Below are 23,127 nucleotides of genomic sequence, written 5' to 3'. Positions count from 1 at the left end.
AAGGTCTTGTAGGTCTTCATAGAACTGTTCAATTTCAGCTTCTTCAGCGTTACTGGTTGGAGCACAGGCTTGGATTACTGTGATATTGAATGGTTTGCATTAGAAATGAACAGAGATCATTCTGTTGTTTTTGAGATTGCATCCAAGTACTGCATTTGACTCTTTTGTTGACTATGATGGCTACACCATATCTTCTAAGGCATTCCTGCCCACAATAGTAGATATAATGGTCATCTGAGTTAAATTCACCCATTCCAGTCCATTTTAATTCACTTATTCCTAGAATGTCGACAGTCACTCTTGCCATCTCCTATTTGACCACTTCCAATTTGCCTTGATTCATGCACATAACATTCCTGGTTCCTATGCAATATTGCTGTTTACAGCATTGAACCTTGCTTTTATCATCAGTCACATCCACAACTGGGTGTTGGTTTTGCTTTGGCTCCATCCCTTCATTCTTTCTGAAGTTATTTCTTCACTGATCTCCAGTAGCATATTGGGCACCTACCAACCTGGGGAGTTCATCTTTCAGTGTCCTATCTTTTTCCCTTTTCATACTGTTCATGAGGTTCTCAAGGCAAGAATACTGAAGTGGTTTGCCATTCCCTTCTCCAGTGGCCCACATTCCGTCAAACCTCTCCACCATGATCCTTGGTGGCCCCACACAGCATGGCCTAGTTTCACTGAGTTAGACAAGGCTATGGCCCATGTGATCAGATTGGCTAGTTGTCTATGATTGTGGTTTCAGTCTGTCTGCCCTCAGATGCCCTCTCTCAGCACCGTCTTACTTGGGTTTCTCTTACCTTGGATGTGGGTTATCTCTTCAGGGCTGCTCCAGCAAAGCACAGCCACTGCTCCTTACCTTGAACGTTATCATATGACCTTGAGTTATCATATGACCCAACAATTCCACTGCGAGGTATATACACATACATCCACAAATGTACACATATGAAGCAGCATTATTCCTAATAGCCAAAAACTGGAAATCACACAAGTGTTCATCAACTGATGAATGCATAAGTAAAATGTGGTATACATCAATACAATAGAATATTATTCAGCCATAAAGAGGAATGAATGTATCAGTAGACACATTTAACATGGATAAACCTTGAAAACATGATGTTAAGTGAAAAGAAACCAGTCACAAAGACCACATATTTTATGATTCCGTTTATTTGAAATGTACAGATTATGAATACCTAGGGAAACAGAAAGTAGGGAGAAGGGAGGGAGAAGGTGGGAATGTGGAATGACTGCTAACATGTATGGAGTTTCTTTTAGGGATGATGAAATGCTCCAACATTAGACAGTTGTGATGGTCATATAATCCTGTGAGTAGACTAAAAACCATTACATTGTATGGTTTTTAGTGCATTTTAAAAGTGTGAATTTTAGAGTATGTGAATTATATCTCAGTGAAGTTATAAAGAACAAAAAGAGAGGGGGGATGGAAGAGAGGAAAGTACTGTAGATATGAGCAGAGGAAAGAAAATGAAAAAAATTGAGAAAAGCAAGAGCTGGTATTGGGAGTTTTCTCCACAATAAGGAATAAAGTATAAAGGAAGGGATAGAGACATTTGGATGTGGTTTCAGAATGGAAGATAATAAATCAATAGAAGAGAAAGGGATTTAACAGATCATAACCACAGATTATAAATTGAATGTCTACAATTTTCTTGAAGAGATGTAAGTAAAAGATTACAATTCCTCTTATTTAATACTTTCATTTTTATACTATGTGTACATAACTCTGTAGAGAGTGGGCCATGTGGGGTCTAACCCTTTATTAACATTATAAAAGAGGTTTGTACAACGCTGGTATATTTAAAATGTATAACAAACACGGACCTATCATATAGTACATAGACCTTTGCTCAGTGTTATATGGCAGCCTGGATGGGAGTGGGGTTTGGGGTAGAATGGATACATGTATATGTATGGCTGAATCCCTTTGCTGTTCACTGGAAACTATCAGAACATGGTTAATCCATTATACTCCAATACAAAACTAAAAGTTGAAAAAAAAAAAAAAGATTTGTACAAAGAGCACACAGGAGAAATTATTTGATTTGACAGATAGCTCTGGGAATTTCACCAAAGGTGACATTTGAGCTGCCTTTCCTTAGGACAAATAAAAATCAGATGGCGATCCCAGAGGCATGGTATTATGTACAGATAGATTAGTTCGTGCAAAAAGCATATTAGAGACCTAGGAGAAATAGGAGGTGGAGCAATCAAATGGGCTAGGAAGTTAAAGTTCCTTCCTGTTACACATTTTTAACTCTATCCCACAAATAACAAGACAGGGAAGATGATAAAATTAGCAACATTCAGATCTTCATTTTAGAAAGATAAACAAAGCCTTTACGATGCTGAGATAATTCTCTTTATACCCAGTTTGTTGAAACACGTTTCTTAAAAAAAGTATTTATTTATTTAGGCTGTATTGGGTCTTCAAAATTTAGGGGTGAGCGATGAGGGCCTAAATTAGAATGAAAGTTGAAAGTGTTAGTCCTTAAGCCATGTCCTATGTCTTGAGACCCCATTGATGTAGCCCTGTCAGGCTCCTCTGTCCACAGAATTCTCCAGGCACGAATACCAGAGTGGGTAGCCATTCCCTTCTCCAGGGGATCTTTCCAATCCAGGGATCCAACCCTAGGGCTCTTCCACTGCAGGCAGACTCTTTACCATCTAAGCCATCAGGGAAGCCCCCTAAATTAGGATGGGGCCAACAGAAATGAAAAGTATTAGGAATCCTGGGAAACATTCATACCCTCGACTTGCACTGGGCTTTTACTAGCTTTCACAAATACACAGGTTTAAAAATTGCCGGGCATTGTAACACCACGGTTATCTCAGAGATCATATCTAAATAGAATTAAACAGGCATTCACTTTCACTGGCTGAGCCAGAAGAGTTAAGACAGGTTCATCCTGTACCCTTATTTCCACACTCGTGCACAGTAGTAAATAGCCGTGGGAATATTCAGAAATGTCGTAATCTCTCAAGTGATTACATTCCTCTTTGATTTAAACCACAAAACATCCTTCTGCTCTGGGTCCAGTGTTTCAGAGAAAAGTACCCTTTGACCCCTCGAAGCAGAAACGATTTGAGTCTGAAAGCTGTCTCTGGATAAAAGTCAAGCTCGAAAACCAGCAGACGCCTTTCTGCCAAGCTCCTCGCCAAGCCCTCTCACCCAGATTCTCGGCCTGCTACGTGACTCTTTAATCTCGGGCTGGGCGCCTGCAGTCCGCCCAGTCCCCGCCTCCGCCACCGTTCACCCTCCGGGTTCTATCTCCGCACGGCTGTCAGCTTCAGTCTTCCCCCAACGGGGCGCGTCGACTGAACTCAAAGGACCGACGGGAAGATAGGCTTTTTCAGGGAAACTCATTGGGTCCCGTCAGGCACCTAGAAGACATTAGACCTCCTTCCAAGATGGCGGGGGCCGCAAAGGGGGGCCACCGCCGACTGAGCATGCGTTCAACCAAGCGGCGCAGGCTGCCCCCTCCTTCGTCTTTCGTTTTCCTTCCAGTCCCTTCCAACTGAGGCCCCGCCCACAACTTTTACGGGTGGGCGGGGACATAGTGTGGGCGGGGGCAGATGAGTCCTTATCCAGGAGCGTCCGAGGAGTTGGCACCACAGGGTTAGAGACTGCATAACCGGACCGGCAGTCACCATGATCGCGCTGTTTAGGCGAAGCTGCGGGGTGAGAGGAGAGTAGGGCTCGGCGGGGGTGGGAAGTGGAGGTTGTGGTGTTCGGGAGGGGGCCGGGCGGGGTGGGAAGTTGTGATAAGGCAGGAGCCTAATCATCAGGCGCCTTGGCCCTCCTTACTTCCGGACCCTCGCCTGGCTTTCGCGCCCACCCGTTCCTTTCTCTGTGGGACCGAACGCTTTCTGGGTTTCCAGTTTCCTGTATCTCCTTGGCAATTGCCCCGTATATAGATGGCGTCCCCTTTTCAGAATCTCTCTTTTCTTTCTCTGGCCCGAGAACATTCCAAACATTTCCCGGAGGAATCCTGTCATATCCCGAAGTAAATCCGTCTGTTAATTGGCCAGGGCCTAAAAATTACAACCGTGTTTTTGCTGAACTAGTTTATTATCTTGGAGGACACTCTTTCTTGGCTTTCAGTCCCTACACTAAGAAGGAAGTCTTCTGTGATGTATATACTACAAAGTGCAGAATTCAGATAGTCTTTACCTTGGGTGCCTGCCAAGTAACGAGGAAAAGGAAAATGGAGCAGTTGCTCCTTAGGATACTTAATATATTTTAATAAGCATTTGGTTTAACAGTATGTAGGGAGCCGTTTCCAGGTTGTGTACGTAAATAAAGGAGAAAAGAAAATCCCATAGCAGAATTTTCTTTGAGGCCCGTCTGTTTATTCTAGTGTCTCACAGATTTTAAATTGTCTCAGGTACTGGATACAGTTCGCTATCTTAAATATTATTGCCATTTATATGTTATTTATAATTGAGAAAGTTATGTCTTGTACCAAAATAGTGTCGGGTTCAGAGTAATTCTAATGGATTATTGCCCAGTATTTGTCATTGCTATACAAATTAATGGGTGCTGAAGGCAGAAATTGAGGGATTTAAAAAAGTATTTTAAACGCTGAGATCAGGAAAAAAGACCTGGATTTCTCAATCTCGGGGCAGGGGCGGGAGGTGATGTTGTTGCAGGGACGAAATAGATACAGAAAAACCTGATCCAGAAAATTTACACCACTTTGACACGCCCATAAAACTCAGACTCTTAATTCCTAAGAAATATGCAAAAGTATTCAATTATAGCTGTGCTGTTATTGCAAAGTTAATGCTTGATTAAAGTTGCTACCTTTGGAGGTTTTGAATTCCATTTTTCTGGCAGAGAACCCAGAGTTAATAACATTTATAAACGGTTTTGCTTTCAAGACATTGTTTTGACCATCTCGACAGTTACCCAATAAGGTTAACCTCATTTTCCAGGTTTGGAAAGAAGTTAATAAACAAGTTTGTGGACATTGCTCCCTGGCTGTAACTACCTTTATACTTTGTTTTATGTATCATGTTTTCCTGTAGGGTCATATGTAAACTTTTTGTAAATTATTTTAAATACACTGATAATTCCCTATTTAAAATCTCAACATGCCATTTATCTATATATAGAGGTCTGATTTTGTGCCATGCTGTCTAAACACACATTTAGAAGAGGTTTTTAGTTTGATTTTTGTGCAATTTTTTTTTTCTTTATGGAGTCTAATAGCCAATTAGGATACTTGAGTTGAAAGAGCAGTATAGCAAGGTGATTGGCACGAATTCTTGATCCTAAATGTTAAGGTAATATTCCTGGTTCCTAATAGAAGAGTGACCTTGGCCAATTTTACTTGACCTTTCTGAACCCCAGTTTCTTCATATACAAAATAGGAATAAAAATAATTCCTTAGTCTTAGGATTGACTCAAAGATTCCGGTGCATTAATACATGGAACGTGACTGAACAAGAATAGGTTTGGTGGACAATGAGTACCTGAGAAACCATGTTTTAACTCCAAAATAAAATTAATGAAAATTACAAAGAAAATGTGAATTTTTACATTCTGTAATTTAAAAAAAAATTGTAGTATAAAATCTATTATTGAAAGGGTTATTTAAATTAATACATTTGATAGTCTGTATTGTCACTTTAAATGCAGGTAATTCTGTTTACAAGTTGAAGTTGTTATCTACAAAGTGGACAGTTTCTTTTCACAGATTTTGAAAATCATAAGCAAGTTCAGTCCTTCATCTTTTAGTAGATTGTTGAGTTTCTCTTTTCTTTCAGTGTCTAGCTTAGTAGAATCAGTTCTATCAAATTCTTTAAACTGTAAATTGTGTAATTTTGGCTCTCTGTAAACATTTACTCAACAGTTCCAGTATGGTTTCCAGTTTGATAACTTTAATAAATGCAAGTGGTTACTTTTTGTGTATATTGAACTGTTATGAGTATAAAAATAGATTGCAAAGGAACAATATCTGATTATATCCTTTCTTTATGAATATAAAAATAGGTTGCAAAGTAATATCTGATTATATTTTTATATATCTTTTTGAAGAAATAGGAGTAGATTTCAGAAATTAAGACAAATAGTGGAGTAATGGTTTAAAATAGGGATAGCAAACTTTTTTGTAAAGAGAGTAAATATTTTTGGCTTTGTGGACCATGTGGTTTCCCAGCTCTGCTGTGATAGCAGCAATAGACAATGTGGTCTCACTGTGTTCCAACAGAATTTTATTTACAAGACTGTTGGGTACCATAGTGTGCTGACTCTTGGCTCAGAACATTCTAAGAATACTTACAGACAACAGCAGAAAATATATGCTTTTAGGCTAATTTGTTTTGTTAAAGTGAGATGTCTTAGAAAATGGAGTTCTTCAAGGGGAAGATTCCTGGAGACATTCTTGGGAGGCTGCCAGGGACAGGGAACCAAAGTTGATGATTGAGGCAACTCTTGAATGTAGTGTGGTACTATTTTACTTTTGCCCCCCATTGCAATTCCCTAGTTACAGGGTGTTCTGGTGCTGGAAGGTGAAATTTCTGGAACAGTGGTTCTAAGTCTACTACTACCCCTGACTCTTATTTGTCTTGGAAATATTCCATTTTAGTAGTGCAAAGCTACTGATTAGTTTTATTTGCATTGCATTTTTTAAAAAAAGAATTTCCTTTATGATAGGTGTTAAAACATCTGATAATTGACTTAATACAAAAATCAAATTATGGTTGAAGGCATTTAAGTAATGACTTAAACTGTGTTCCTGCATATGGTCAGACAAGTTGCTCTGTTCACTTGTAAAGACTAATCAGTATTCTACTTCACTGATGTTTAAACTCCCAAATTTATTGTAATAAAATTATTCTTTACAGGTACTGAGAAGTCTTTCTCGTTTTGACTGGAGGTCACAACATACAAAAACTGCCCTACAACGTGAACCAGGATCAGGATTTAGTTTTGGTATATATTTTGTTTTGTGTTTTGACTTTAAACTTGTATTTGTTATATATATGAAACTTTTAAAAAAAGACTTTCTATCTCATTATTTATTTATTATTGGTTGCCACATGGCATATGGGATCTTAGTTCCCCGACCAGGGATTAAACCTGTATTCCTAGCACTGGAAGCTGGAGTCTTAACTATTGGATCAACAGAGAAGTCTATATATGCCACTTTTTATATGTAATTATCTGGAATATGTTTGTAAACAAACTTAGGAATGTCTGTCACCATCCTTAGATTGTTCACTGTTAGTCACACCCATCCTTTTTGATCTTGTTTTCTTCTTCATCAGTAGTACCTTATACATACATCTGTATTAGCAGCGTGTGTATATATTCCTGCCATTTTAAAGTATATAACCCCAAATAAATAACAGATCCACTGTTCCATGTGAATAGTCTTCAACCTAGAAATGAATGCAACAAATACTTCTTAAACACCATTAGATACACATTGCCAGGTATCTACTAATAAGCCAGAGTCTAGTGGCCATCATATATGGAATAACAGTTTGGTGCTAAATGTGGTTCTTAGTCTTGGGATTGGGGAGCCCTGTGGTGCTGGGGGAAAACAGAATAACATTTGCCTTCTCCTTTTCTTCCGAAAATGAAGATCCTAGGCATAGAATTTGAAATAATAACCCCTTTCTTGAGCATCTTTTGCCCCTTAGAGCACTTCTTGCTTTAGGAGTATTACTGTTTCTCTAGTTTAAAAAACCCATTTTCTCAATTCACTTGGTCTCAGAAAAAAGTTAAAAGGCAGCTGAGATAATTAAGTCATACCCTGAAAGAAATAGCAAACTCAAAACTCCCTAGGGTTAACATGTTTAGTTTTTGTTTTTTAGGATTGTTAGCATCCATATAAATTTTTTTTAACAGAATGAAGTGAAAATTTCAAAGCAATGTGAGGATAGCAGTTTGGGACACTGTATCTTCTTATTTTCTTATTGAAATATTAACACAGGTTTGGTATCATTGCTATTTAGTTTCAGTTTGTCACATACAGATTCATACCCAATAGTAAGAGACTCGTAGTAGAAATCTGTGGTGATTTGGTGAGTGACAGAGGATGAGATAAATACAAGTGTTTCAGAGGGAGATTGTGGAGGTCAAGTAAAGAAATAGTGATAACACCTGTGACCAGTTGCACCTGTCTGTAACACAGGGTTTATTTGAAGATTAAATTATATGACATACAGAAAATCCTAGCATATAGTGATGGGATCAAAGTATGTTCTCAAACAATACATAATAGATCCCAGCCTTCCCTACCCTTAGTCACTCACAATCTTGATATGTTGTTGTTGTGCAGTCTCTAAGTTGTGTCTGACTCTTTTTGAGCCCATGGACTGCAGGACGCTAGGCTTCCCTGTCCTTCACTGTCTCCCAGAGTTTGCTCGAATTTCTGTCCATTGAGTTGGTAACGCTATCTAACCATTTCATCCTCTGCTGCCCTCTTCTTTTGCTTTCAATCTTTCCCAGCATCCAGCTCTTTTCCAGCGAGTCAGCTCTTTGCCTCAAGTCCCAAAGTATTGAATCTTTAGCATCAGTCTGTCCATGAGTATTCAGGGCTGATTTCCTTTAGGATTGACTGGCTTGATCTCCTTGCTTTCCAAGGGACTCTTCAAGAGTTTTCTCCAGCACAATTCAAAGCACCAGTTCTTCAGCGCTCAGCCTTCTGTATGGTCTGACTCTCACATCCATACAGGACTACTGGAAAGACCATAGCTTTGACTAGATGGACCTTTGTTGGACAGAGTGATGTCTTTGCTTTTTAATATGCTGCCTAGGTTTGTCATAGCTTTCCTTCCAAGGAGCAAGCATCTTTTAATTTCATGGCTGCAGTCACTGTCAGCAGTGGAATCCAAGGGGAAAAAAAATCTGTTGCTGCTTCTACTTTTTCCCCTTCTATTTGCCATTAAGTAATGGGACTGGATGCCATGATCTTCATTTTTTGAATGCTGAATTTGAAACCAGCTTTTTCACTCTCCTCTTTCACCCTCATCAAGAGGCTCTTTAGTTAGTCTTCACTTTCTACCATTAGAGTGGTATCATCTGCATATCTGAGGTTGTTGATATTTCTCCCGGCAGTCTTGATTACAATTTAGGATTCATCTAGCCAGTATTTCACATGATATACTCTGCATATAAGTTATAAACACAGTGACAATATATAGCCTTGATGTACTCCTTTCTCAATTTGGAACCAGTTCATTGTTCCATGTAAGGTTTTAACTATTGCTTCTTGACCTGCATAGAGGTTTCTCAGGAGACAGGTAAGGTAGTCTGGTATTCCTGTCTCTTTAAGAATTTTCCACAGTGTGTTGTGATCCACAGAGTCAGAGACGTTTGTGTAGTCAATGAAGTAGAAGTAGATATTTTTTGGAATTCCCTTGCTTTCTCTATGATCCAATGAATGTTGGCAATTTGATCTCGGGTTCCTCTGCTTTTTCTAAATCCAGCTTGAATATCTGAAAGTTCTTAGTTCATGTACTGCTGAAGCCTAACTTGAAGGATTTTGAGCATAACCTTACTAGGATGCAGAATGAGTGCAATTGTATAGTAGTTTGAACATTGCCCTTCTTTGGGACTGGAATAAAAACTGACCTTTTCCAGTCCTGTGGCCACTCTGAATTTTCCAAATTTTGTTGATATATTGAGTGCAGCACTTTAACAGCATCATTTTTTAGGATTTGAAATTGCTCAGCTGGAATTCCATCACCTCTGCTAGCTTTGTTGGTGATAATGCTTCCTAAGGCCTGCTTGGCTTCACACTCCAGGATATATGACTCTAGGTGAGTGACCACACCATTGTGGTTATCTGGGTCATTAAGACCTTTTTTGTATAATTCTTCTGTGTATTTTTACCACCTCTTCTGTTAGGTCTTTACCATTTTTGTCCTTTATCATGCCCATCCTTGCATGAAATGTTCCCTCGATATATCCAGTTTTCTTGAAGAGATCTCTAGTCTTTCCTATTATATTGTTTTTCTCTACTTTTCATTGTTCATTTAAGAAGGCTTTCTTATCTCTCCTTGATATTCTCTGGAACTCTGCATTTTATTTGTAAAATGAGAGATTTGATCTTAGGCTATTGAATACCAAATTTCTAATGTCTTTTATATTTTATTTCACACATCCCTATACAAATGATTGCTATAGTCCTAAACATTCTTATTTTTCATTCTTACCTTTCTGCCTTTTCTTTCATTTTTCTTGCCCAAAACATCCTATATCGCTCTTAAATTTTACCTATCCTTTAATGTTGGATGCACCTATAATAAAACTGCAAGTTAGTGTGAATTGAAAAAAGTACAGTAGTGACTGGCTTCTGTGCTTGGTCCAGCCACCCTATTTCTTTCATTAATTTAAGAAGCCTTCCCACCACTTTTGTCAGTTGCTTTGGGCTCCTTTGTAAACGTGTTATCTGAGTTTAAAGGAGGAGTAAAATTGAAGTTATGGTATTCTTATATGATATTTTGTACAAGTTTTATTGGTGTATGGTCACTGGTCATGTCTTAACCTCCCTAATTAGATTGATTCTTGAGGTCAGGATATGTGTTATATATTAGTTTCATTTCAGTATTAGTAAACATATGATGATTCTGCTTCGGAGCTAAGAATAAGTAAGAAATTGTTTTTACTTTAATACTGGGAAGAGAAAAACTTGTTTGTACCTATTACTCATTTGTAAAAGCGAGAAATCTTACCTACCTTTTTGGCATTAATATTGACATAGATTGAATTATGTGGTACAGTGAAATCTTGAGTAGTCTGAAAGCGCATTGCATTTTAACTTTCTGGCTATCAAAGGTGAAAGTCTCCATTATAATTATAAATATCTACATACTGACTTCATCTTCTCACCTCATTGTCCTATTTTAATATTTTAAAAATGACTTTCCTTAGAATTCACTGAACAACAGAAAGAATTTCAAGCTACTGCTCGTAAATTTGCCAGGGAGGAAATAATTCCAGTTGCTGCAGAATATGATAAAACCGGCGAGGTAGGTATATGCACTTTAAGGCGTGAAAGTCTTTGACAAATTTTACAAGATTTTAAACATAAGTAGATTTTAAATATAACTTTTCTTTCTCTATTATTAATATATTTCTTTCAGTACCCTGTGCCTTTAATTAAAAGAGCCTGGAAGCTTGGTTTAATGAATACACACATTCCAGAAAGTTGTGGTAAGCTTTCTTTACATTTTTAATCCTAACATGCATATGAACAAGAAAACTCTAAAACTCTATTCAGTCATTCTTTCAAATATTTGTCACCATTAAATGGTTTTGTACCTATGTGCCCCTGTATAGCAGAGAAGGCAATGGCAACCCACTCCAGTACGCTTGCCTGCAAAATCCTGTGGACGGAGGAGCCTGATAGGCTGCAGTCCATGGGGTCACGAAGAATGGGACACGACTGGGCGACTTCACTTTGACTTTTCACTTTCATGCATTGGAGAAGGAAATGGCAACCCACTCCATTGTTCTTGCCTGGAGAATTCCAGGGACAGCGGAGCCTGGTGGGCTGCCGTCTATGGGGTCACACAGAGTCGGACACGACTGAAGCGACTTAGCAGCAGCAGCAGCAGCCCCTCTATAGACTTCAATGTTTGCCAGCTTTTAGAAGTCTTGTACTCAACAATTAGAGGCATTCTTCCTTCTTTATAACTGGTTCCAAAGTGGGGGTTCCCTGGTAGCTCAGATGGTAAAGAATCTGCCTGCAATGCTGGAGACTCAAGTTCAATCCGTGGGTCAGCAACATCCCTGGAGAAGGAAATGCAACCCGTTCCAATATTCTTCCCTGGAGAATTCCAAGGACAGAGGAGCCTGGCAGGCTACACCCCATGGGGTCGTTAAGAGTCGGACAAGACCTAGTGATTAGATCACAATGTTAACTTAACCCTTGTTAACTTCTCTGTCTAGGTTGGTTGAGTTGTTGCTTTTAAATTCTACTTTCAGTTTTACTTTTAACTGAGACTTCCTTTCACTCCTTTCCTCAAAGGGCCAAACTTTTTAGCAAAGTTGAATCAAATTTTTACAAAATCAAGGTGAAGCAGGATGACAGGTCCACATTACAAATAGTAAGAGAGCTTTTTGAAATTTTAAAACTAATTTAACTTTATATAACAGAGTATACTTTGTTACTGTACTGGCCCAAAATCTTTTAGTTTCTTATGTTATAGATATTGTATTTGTAAATTTGCTTTTAAGATCAAGTTAATTGTTATATTGCAAGTCATTTAAATAATATGGTTTATTTCTGTTGAGATATGCTATGTATTACAATGGGCTCTTAAAACATTTTGATATTGTAGGAGGTCTTGGACTTGGAACTTTTGATAGCTGTTTAATTACTGAAGAATTGGCTTATGGATGTACAGGGGTTCAGACTGCTATTGAAGCAAATTCTCTAGGGGTAAGTTATTAGAAAATTAATTGGCTAACCGAGCTGTTGTTAATGAAAAAGTACTGCTAGGCTAGGTTAGTTGGCAGAACACAGTTTTCTTCTTAAAAAAAACACCACCACAAAGTTCTACAATGAAGCCTGGATTTTTACTCCATGAGTTGATTGTTCTGACCCTGTTGTTGTTAGTACTTGGAGTCCTGCCTGTCCTTGTGGGGAAACTGTACACTTTGGCTGTGGCTTCAGTGGCAATTCTTAGATAAGGTCATTCAGGAGAAGGATTGGGATGACTTGCTGCCACTGCTGGCGATGCTGAAGTTTAGTGAAGAAGTCTTATGAGACCTGACCATATGTACCATGTCATTTATTAGAAATTTAATTATTTATCTGTGCATTTTACTACAGTAGATGTTTACATATTACATTACCAACAAGTCCCATATAACTTAGTTTTATGTGCATTCTTGGATTAACAGATTTATATCCTCGTGGTGTTAGCTCTCTGACTTAGAGGCAGAATAAAGGCCAATTCTTTGGGCTTACACTTGGAGAAAAATGGTTGTCTTGTTTTGAATTATAGTGTTATATTTGAATTTACTAGGAATTTCCTGGAAGTCCAGTGGTTTCGACTCTTGAGTTTTCACTGCTCCGAGGGCCTGGGTTCAGTCCCTGGTTGGGAAACTAAAACCCCACCAGCTGTGCAGCGAGTCCAAAAATAAAGAATTGACATACCTAATTTTAAAATATCTTGCTTTTTTAATGTCACTTTCCTTTGGTTGACAGCAAATGCCTGTTATTATTGCTGGAAATGATCAACAAAAAAAGAAATATTTGGGGAGAATGACTGAGGAGCCATTAATGTGTGTGAGTATATGCAGCAGCTACTTTATTTCACATTTAAGAAAGGAATAAAAATAGAAGAAGAAAGGAATAAGCATGCTTTTTTTCCTTTTCAGTCTGTATATATACATTGGGCTATATAACACATTAAGACAAAAGCAACATATTTAAGTACAGTAGTGTTTCTGGGATGCCAAAAAAGTGTCATAAAATTATTCTCTTGCCTGTTTCCAGAAGAAAGAAACCTACTTATGATGTTTCTAGCATGTTTCTAGGATGCCAGAAAAGTATTGTAATGATCCTTTAACTTATTTCCAGGCAAGATATGTCTACTTAATGGAGCACTCTGGAGCTCTTGAACTGAGTGGTTGTGTGTCAAGAAGTTCAGATCAAATATATAATTCTAGGTGTTTGAACTAATAGTTTGTTGAACTAATAAGAAATTAATATGACTGAGAAGATAACTGTTGAATGAGTGACTTCAGGAGGAGAGTTATAGATTTTATTTAATTTTCTGAGAGTTATTCAACTAATTTTTAAATTGGATTTTTTTAAAAAAGATATTTTCATACATTTTACACACATGCGTACTGAATTTTTACTTTGAAAGTGACTTTACATAAGGAATTTTTCTTTCTTTTGGGTATTAGTCAAACAGATTTCAGTCTAGGGTCTGATTGTGATACCGAAACATAGTAAATGGTTATTAGTTTTGAGCTACTTGTGAGAATCAGTCTGAAAGAGTAGAAAGTAATATTTGAAAATAAATGTTTTAAGTTTATTTCAGGGCCTAAATTTCAGGCAGACTAATAAAAGGCATTTATATGTATTTCCTACTTGTCAATTTGTTTCAACAAATGAAAGTTTCTTAGAAGGCTAAATCTCAATATTATCTAAGAATTGTGTGAAACATCCAGGTTCTTTTCTTGTAATGTATAAAATGTTAGAAACAAGCTAAAAATTTATAGCTAGAGAGATGGTTAGAAGAACTTAATGCACTGATAAGAGTATTTGTTTTTATCTTATTAGTTATAAATAGGTATTTCTAAAATATTAAAGTCTTTTAAAAGTCGTTTAAGTATTTTAAACATTTCTTTGACAGTTTTGTTTGTTATTCATACCTTTAATATGTGTAAAAATATCTTCATTCTAGTCTCTAATGTATTCTGACCTCTGAATTAATAAAGGTTTGCTGTACATTTTCCCTCTTCTAGCTCATAATATATACTCAAATATGTATCTAGTGCAATTGATATACTCAAAATATGAAGCCAAGGGTGAAAATGAAAATAATCAATAGCTATAATTAATTCAAAGTATTGCTTAATTTATGCTAAGTTTCAGTTAATGCCCAATAATATTTATAAAATTATAGTACTATTGTGTTTTATTTAAACTTTCTGGAAATTAATATTTAAAAATTTTTTCTGATTATAAAAATGATATAGAAGATTTAGAAAGATATGAAGAACAAAAATGTCTGTAATCCCTCAGATATGAAGTTAACTGGTATAACTGTCTTACTGTATTACTATATACTCTTTGATTTTTTAATACATATAGATGTATTTTTCACAGTTATGGTCATATATGCAGTTTTATATCTCTTTTAATATATAAGCATTTTTATGCTCTACCTTTTAAATACTGTGATATTTATTACTACATAATATGTTATCTAATTGATGTACTATAAATTATTTCACTAGTCCATGTTATTGAATATTTAAATTCCTTAGATTGTTGCTTTTAAAAATAATGTCATGGTAAAAATTTATACAGAAAAAGATAAGTCTTTGGGTTTTACTTTGGCATATTTGTAGGATTTAATCTCTTACCAGATCATGTGATCAGTTATACTCCTGTTGAAGGTATGAGAACAGAAATAAATAAGGGTAACACTATAATTATTTTTTTATTGGAGTATAATTGCTTTACAGAGTTGTGTTAGTTTCTGCTGTATAATGAAGTGTATCAGCTGTATGTGCACAACACATATACCCCCTCCCTCTTAGACCTTCCTCCTACTCCCTCCACCCCACCCCCTAGGTTATCACAGAGCAACAAGCTGTATAATTATTTTTTAATACCACTTAGTACAGAAAAATTTTCTAAAAATCAAAACTAATTGTATTATTGTATATATGTATTAAAATAATAAGAAACCATATTTCTTTTTCAAAAATTGGGATAAATTTTTTAAACAGCATATACCTAAAATATATACAGTATTAGGTTAGAAACAAGTATTAGACTGTTGGAACAAGCTTGTCATAGGCAAGACCTTCAGTAAGCTTATTTGCCCAAACATGGTCTAAGAACTTTGAGGTGTTTGAAAAAACCTAACAGTGGGAAAGGAGACTCTTGTCATAAAACCATGCATTTCCAGTGGAACTGGGAAGTATTAATAGCTGAAATGTAACTGAAACAACGCTGAAGTTGAGGTCCCAAGACCTGGCTTCAAGCAATGCAGTAGTAACAGGATCTTATATAGTTACTTAGCTTCAAAATCTCTTCTGAAAATAGGGCATATAACATCTTGGAAGGATACAGTAAGATAAAGTGCTTATGTTTTCATAAGAAAATCTTCATATAGTGTCCCTTTTGCAATATAATATAGAAATTTCTTTCATACCTAATACTAGGGGAAACTTTGTTTCTCTTTAACTGCCATTCATTTATCCATCCATTCACTTAATAATCTGAATTCCTTGATATATGCCAGTTTACACTTACAGGTAGTATTTTTTTGTTTTGGTAAGTAGGAAGCATAGAGCCAATTTTATAGTCCTCTGTTAATAATTACCTGAACCTCAAAGCATGTGTTATAGTATATTCTTCTAGTTCACTTTCACTTCACTGTGATTTTTAAAAAAGCATGTATTATATAAACTACCTCCAATCACTTTAGAATGTAAGACAAAAAAAGTTAGTAATTTAATAGAGAACAATGCAAAATTGCTTAGTAAACTCTACAAAAATAAGGTGGTGGCATCATCACTAATAAGCTTATAATGTTATTCTCATTCTTCTAAATTTTTGAATACTGTGTACCAGGTGGACTTAGAATAAAACAGCAAATAAAACTGGACTCCTGCTCACAACAGACTGGTAGACCCTCAGATCCTTACCCAAATTGTATTGTTATATTTGTATTATTGTGTCATAGGATTTATAAAATTATGCAAAATAAATTCTTCATAAATAAATAGTTATGAATAAAAGAATATTATTTTAATATTCTCTTAATATTTTAATATATTCTTTTAAGAATATTAACTTAATATCAAGAAATTAATCTTTAATATATTATTTTAATAATATTTTAATATATTTAATGTATTTATATAAAAATAAATGCTAATTTTCTTGACTTACAGTGTGGTAATGAACACAATTGCAATGGAAGCAAAAGTGACTTCTGCCGAAAAAAACATAAATTACTCTATGACCATCAAATAAGACAAAAACCATCCATTTTGTATAGAAACACACAAACCCATATACTTCATAAGCTCTAAAAACTATACATTATAAACCAGAGAAATGTCTAATAGCACATTTCAAGGGAAAAATTCCCAAAGTTATCAATACTTAAAATTTTGGTATTTTAAAGTGTTATTTTTTCTGAACAGTTCATTTGTATAATACTTTTTATTTTGTTATGATGCTGAAAACATCTTTGAATCTCCAGGTAGAAGAGTAATCTAGTTAACTTTATGTGTCATCTGAATTTGCTCTATCACATATCTGTGAAAAGGCCATCTAGCTCATGTTTTTGTATCTGGGAGTCATAGCCTCCTGAAGCAGCTGCATTTGGGAGTATCTCTGACCATCAGAAAGCTTTTCTAGATTATGTGCTCCTGAGAAAAAGGATTGTGTCATTTCTTTTTATCATTTCACTGCCTGATACCATAATAGGTGTTCAGTAAGTTTGAATAATTTCATAGTAGTTTTCTCCTATCAGTTCAAATTCTTTCCCTTGCCTATATAACCCTTCAGGTATTTGATTATGGCTATCATGTGAATCTTATCTTTTCTAAGCTAATTAGAGCCAATTTTTTTCATCTTCACAATAAGGTGACTCAAAAATATCACAGAGTTAAATATAGTACTCTAACATGGTGTGATAAGTACAGAGAAGAATGGTTTCATCAGTCTCATTTTAGGTACCGTGGTCAGTCACGTCTAACTTTTTGTGACCCCATAGATTGTAGCCTCCAGGCTCCTCTGTCCATGGGATTTTCCAGGCAAGAATACTGGAGTGAGTTGCCATTCCCCACTCCAGGGGATCTTCCCAACCCAGGGATCGAACCCGCATCTTTCTCTCTTCCATTGGCTGGTGAATTCTTTACCACTAGTTCCACTTTTAGATAATCTAGATGAGAAGTAGTTCTGAAGAGTGGACAGAAAATAATTTTGTTTGGGACACATTTTGCTTTAGGTATTTATTACCAAGAAGAATGTTTAATAGATAAATCCATGTAAGAAGGTAAAGGTCAGGGGAGAGGTAAAGCCCTAAACTGGAGACTTAATAGGCTATTTGGTGAGTATACCAAACCTTAACACCAGAGTGGAGACTGATTTGGCAATTTAAGTCAAGAGTAAGTTTTGTATAAATCAACAGTGCTAATGCTATGATCTGTATGATCTATATTTAGATCTGACCTTTACCGTCCTGCATGGATTTATCTCTTAGATATTCTTCTTGGCTAGACTTAATTAATTGATAAAAAAAAATAAATAAATACATTGATGCCTTTGAATTGTTGTGCTAGAGAAGACTCTTTAAGAGTCCTTTGGACTACAAGGAGATCAAACCAGTCAGTCCTAAAGGAAATCAGCCTTGAATATTCATTGGAAGGACTGATGCTTAAGCTGGAGTTCTAGTACTTTGGCTTCCTGATTCCAAGAGCTGACTCATTAGAAAAGACCCTGATGCTGGGAAAGATTGAAGCAAAAGGAGAAGGGGTGACAGAGGATGAGATGGTTATATAGCCTCACCTACTCAATGGACATGAATTTGAGCAAACTCCGGGAGATGAAGGACAGGGAAGCCTGGCGTGCCGCAATCCATGGGGTTGCAAAGAGCCGTACATGACTTACTGAAGGACACCTGAACTGCTAGTACTTTGCCCTGCATAATGCTATTTCATTCTTCTGTGCCTAGATCTGCTTTCTTCATTTATTTGTCCTTCAAGATTTATCTCCTCCAATGAGTATTCATTGTATCTCCTCCAAAAGTATTCTTTTTACCCTCCTTATCACTCACCTCCCACCCCTCTATAGGTCTAAGTAGTCATTTCTAATGTCCTTATGGTCCCTTACTACTTTGTATTAAAATGAACTGTTAAGGTTTCTTTCTTTGGACTAAGTACCTTAAGGGTGAGGAACTTGTGTCTTTAGGCCTTTTATTCACAGTTCCCGTCACCCAGTAAACATGAATGAACTTCAGCAACCCACTGTTCGCCCTTTCACCATCCATTTATCCTCTTGGGAAATCTGTATGCCTTCCACCATCCCTGCCTCTTGAGAAATGTGTATGCAGGTCAGGAAGCAACAGTTAGAACTGGACATGGAACAACAGACTGGTTCCAAATAGGAAAAGGAGAATGTCAAGGCTATATATTGTCACCCTGCTTGTTTAACTTTTATGCAGAGTATATCATGAGAAACTCTGGACTGGATGAAGCACAAGCTGGAATCAAGATTGCAGGGAGAAATATCAATAACCTGAGATATACAGATGACACCATTCTTATGGTAGAAAGCGAAGAAGAACTAAAGAACCTTTTAATGAAAGTGAAAGAGGAGAGTGAAAAAGTTGGCTTAAAGCTCAACATTCAGAAAACTAAGATCATGGTATCTGGTCCCATCACTTCATGGCAAATAGATGGGGAAACAATGGAAACAGTGAGAGACTTTATTTTCATGGGCTCCAAAATCACTGCAGATGGTGACTGCAGCCATGAAATTAAAAGACGTTTGCTCCTTGGAAGAAAAATTATGACCAACCTAGACAGCATATTTAAAAGCAGACACATTCCTTTGCCAACAAAGGTCTGTCTAGTCAAGGCTATGGTTTTTCAGTAGTCATGTATGAATGTGAGAGCTGGATTGTAAAGAATGCTGAGGGCCGAAGAGTTGATGCTTTTGAACTGTGGTGATGGAGAAGACTCTTGAGAGTCTCTTGGACTGCAAGGAGATCCAACCAGTCTATCCTAAAGGAAATCAGTCCTGAATATTCATTGGAAGGACTGATGCTGAAGCTGAAACTCCAATACTTTGGCCACCTGATGTGAAGAGCTGACTCATTTGGAAAGACCCTGATGCTGGGAAAGATTGAAGGCAGGAGAAGAGGATGACAGAGGAGGAGATGGTTGGATGGCATCACTGGCGCAATGGACATAAGTTTGAGTAAACTCCAGGAATTGGTGAAGGACAGGGAGGCCTGGTGTGCTGCAGTCCATGGGGTGGCAAAGAGTCAGACATGACTGAGCGACTGAACTGAGCTGAACTGATCCCTTTATCCATTACTGTTTACATCTTGTCACACCCCTGTGGGAGAGCCTTAAGAGGCTCCTGTTCTTTCTACCAGATAAAAATTTAACTTAGTGTAATAAAAGTGTTTTTTGTCATCTGTTCCTTTCCTTTCTTCCCAGATTAATTTTCTACCATTCCTTTACATGCACAGAGTATACATGTTGTAGAATCTGATTATCCTCTAAGTATTCCTTTTCATTTTTTGAGACTTAATTTAAGCATCACATCTGGAAGCTTTCTGGGCACCCTAAAACTAAAGATAGTTTTTTAAGCCCTTTATGTATGACTATAATACTTAGATATGTAATTACAGTGCAGTATTCTATAGTATTCATCTCCACTGTTAAATTGTAAAAATTTTGAAGACAAGATATTTTCATCTCCTCCTTTATAATCTGGTAAATAGTAGATACTGCTCAGTACATGTTTGAATGAATGAGTTCATGTGAAATTGAATTTAACTTGGTTGAAGATACCTAACATTTTAATTTTTGACATAGTTTATTGGTATCCTTCATAGTGAAGGACAGGGAAGCCTAGTGTGCTGCAGTTCATGGAGTCCCAAGGAGTTAGATATGACTTAGCAACTGAACAACAATAATCCTACATCTAGTTTTAAATTGCATATTAAATGTTTTTACATTTAAACAGTTTGATTCTGTAAGAACATTTTATTTTTACATATTTTAAAATATTTAAAATTATTGATATAAAAAGTAAGATACCTTTCTGGTTCTAAATGTTCATAATTTAATAATTAACATTTATTTATTTCCTTTTTTCCATATATTCAAGGCCTATTGTGTAACAGAACCTGTAGCCGGCTCTGATGTAGCTGGTATAAAAACCAAAGCAGAAAAGAAAGGAGATGAGTATATTATTAATGGTCAGAAGATGTGGATAACCAATGGAGGAAAAGCTAATTGGTATGTTGTTTAAAACATCTCTGTACATTGTTTCTTCATTACCTCATATTCAGAATCTCCCCCTCTCCTTTCCTTTGTTATTAAACCACCACAATTAAGATAAATTTTATTCATGGAACTGGATGGTCCATAAAAGATATAAATAATTCAGTAATTTTTAAAAGTTCTAAGTCTTGAGCTGTTTCTTCAAATTGTCTCAGAAGTTTAATTTGTAAAATAAAATTAAACAAGAACACCTGCTCTGGTTGAATCTAATTAGGAAATCTAGAGCTCCATCTACTTGGCTCACTACACCTACTCTCCATACTCTGCACCGGAACCTCCTTGGAACCATTCCCCTAAGACTCCTGGAAAAAGGAAAGTCACTGGTGCAGCACATCTCTCTAATCCTGAATGATAAGCATTATCTTTTAGAATGTACAGAGTATTACTTTAATAAAATCTAAAAGGCCCAAATATGTAAGTTAAAAATAGTGACATGAAGTTCAACAAAGTGTCATAAAATCACTTGTATAAATATAAAATGTTGAAGGAAAACATATTTGATGGCACTATTTGTGAAAAAATATATGAAGAAAGGGTCAATAGGAATCAACCGTCCAATGTATCTGCCTTTAAGAAGTGAATGTAGTTTCTTGCTGAAGTATAGCGTTAAACAAGCAGGAAAAAATGGCAGCAGTTCGAGGAAACACTTTTTTTTGTGTGTGTGTGTGTTAAAATAATTTAATTCTCCCTGTACATTTCTGTCCACATGAGCCAACAAAAGTCAAGAATGCATACTTTACAATATTTACCTGTTTGGGGACATGCAAGTCAATTTCAGATGGCAAAAGTAGAATTCAGTCACTAATGACATGTTTAAAAAATATATATTAAACAAAAAAAATGTTTTTACAAGATAAAAAATAATTTTCCACAATGCAATAAATTGCAGATCACTGAAATTTTAACTCTTTAGATGATTTCAGTTCAGTTTTTGGTTTCAAAATCTAGAGACAACTGAAAGAAAAAAGCATTGGCAGAATTTCTATCTGTTTTTACGTTTCTCTTTTCTGTTTCGACTATTTGTTACACTGTTCAAAGATGTTGAGGATGAAGGTGCTCTTGCATGACCGGTGGCCTTTAGATGATCAAAAAGTTTGTTCCGGGATGGAAATTGACTATAGCAGGTTGTACAGCTGATAAGCACATCCCTCACTGTCTGTGGTTCAGCAGGTACTCTGACAGACTTTTTAGTATCTTTGACTTTCTTTCCTTTGGGTTTAGAAACACTTTTAGCCTCAGTTTTGGGGTCATCACACAGTTCTACAGTCTCTGTGACCCCAACATTTTCTTGGAGACTATCTTCTGATTCTTTGGCACTATAAGACAGGCATTGACAAAATGAAATAAATTCAGAAGCAAGTAAGTGTTCTTCATTAGGGTGAAGGTGGAAAACATGTCCTGTAAAGAATAAAGGAATTAGATTTGTGTTGGAAGAATTTAAAAAATTTTTGAAATAATGTCTCATACAAAGAAGACTAGGTTCATACATTTGCTTCAGAAAGCCAGTTTAGAATAAATGGGTGAAAGTGAGACAAATGTAGAGTATAGCTCAGCATAAGGATAAGCATTTCGATAGTGGTTCTATCCAATATGTAAGTTGTCATAGGAAAAATGTATTTACTCATCATTACAAGTATATAAATAGAAGCTTATAGAGGAAGGACTCTCTGCTGATTGGAATAATGAACTAAAAATGGACTGTCTTTCCTTGTCTGCAAAAATTCTGATTCTATATATATATATATATGTGTGCTCTTTCAGCATTATTTTTTGGCAAGAAAAGCATTATTCCCGAGAGTGAATTTACTGTCTATTTTAAATATGTCCATCACTTTATGAGTGTCCAACATTATGGATTGCTATATATCATTATCTTTAAGTTATCATAATATCAAGTAATAAAAAAATGAAGAAATGATTACAGTGTAACAAGTTGAGAGAAATCCAGTGCAATTAGAAACTTTCACAACTGTAAGAATTCACTAAGTACAATGCATCATGTAATAAGACAAATTAGGTAAAATATGAGACTGGAAAAGAGTTTTTATTATTTTTTTTAAACTATTAAGTAAAACTGTAGAATGAGTGATAGTTTATTAGTTTTAAGCACAGAAAATAAATTTCTTGTTTAAGGAATTTTTAAAAAATTCTCCTATTCCAGGCTATTTAGAACATGGGTTACATGGATATTTGGATGTTTTTGCCTTTTCTCCTCATGTTGCATTTTTAAATCTTTCTGGGAAAGATTCTTCTGAAGAGAAAATGTAGCAGATATTCATAATAATTCAACTATAACAGAAACTCTGATTTTGCTGCATAAAGAGGACAGTAGTCAGACCATGGGGGTC

The 23,127-nt window shown here is 36.2% G+C and overlaps 1 protein-coding gene across 2 annotated transcripts in view; it reads left to right on the top strand.

The window, feature by feature from the left end:
* The first annotated feature begins 3,565 nt into the window (after positions 1-3,565).
* The window catches only part of ACADM (acyl-CoA dehydrogenase medium chain), a 35,551-nt gene continuing 15,989 nt past the window's right edge, over positions 3,566-23,127 (top strand). Inside the window, exons 1-7 of one of the 2 annotated variants that reach the window (XM_043876998.1) lie at positions 3,566-3,715; positions 6,886-6,973; positions 10,925-11,022; positions 11,137-11,206; positions 12,337-12,437; positions 13,212-13,289; positions 20,604-20,734. In XM_043876998.1, the coding sequence (XP_043732933.1) occupies positions 3,686-3,715; positions 6,886-6,973; positions 10,925-11,022; positions 11,137-11,206; positions 12,337-12,437; positions 13,212-13,289; positions 20,604-20,734 (596 nt within the window). In that variant the 5' untranslated portion in view covers positions 3,566-3,685. Of the gene's footprint in view, positions 3,716-6,885; positions 6,974-10,924; positions 11,023-11,136; positions 11,207-12,336; positions 12,438-13,208; positions 13,290-20,603; positions 20,735-23,127 lie in introns of both variants that reach the window. The other variant, XM_043876997.1, reaches the window with a different exon arrangement.

This window comes from Cervus elaphus, chromosome 20 (assembly GCF_910594005.1).
Source record: "Cervus elaphus chromosome 20, mCerEla1.1, whole genome shotgun sequence".
NCBI classification, from domain to species: domain Eukaryota; kingdom Metazoa; phylum Chordata; class Mammalia; order Artiodactyla; family Cervidae; genus Cervus; species Cervus elaphus.
Note: the sequence above shows the minus strand (reverse complement) of the source record. Positions and strands in the feature narration are given on the sequence as shown.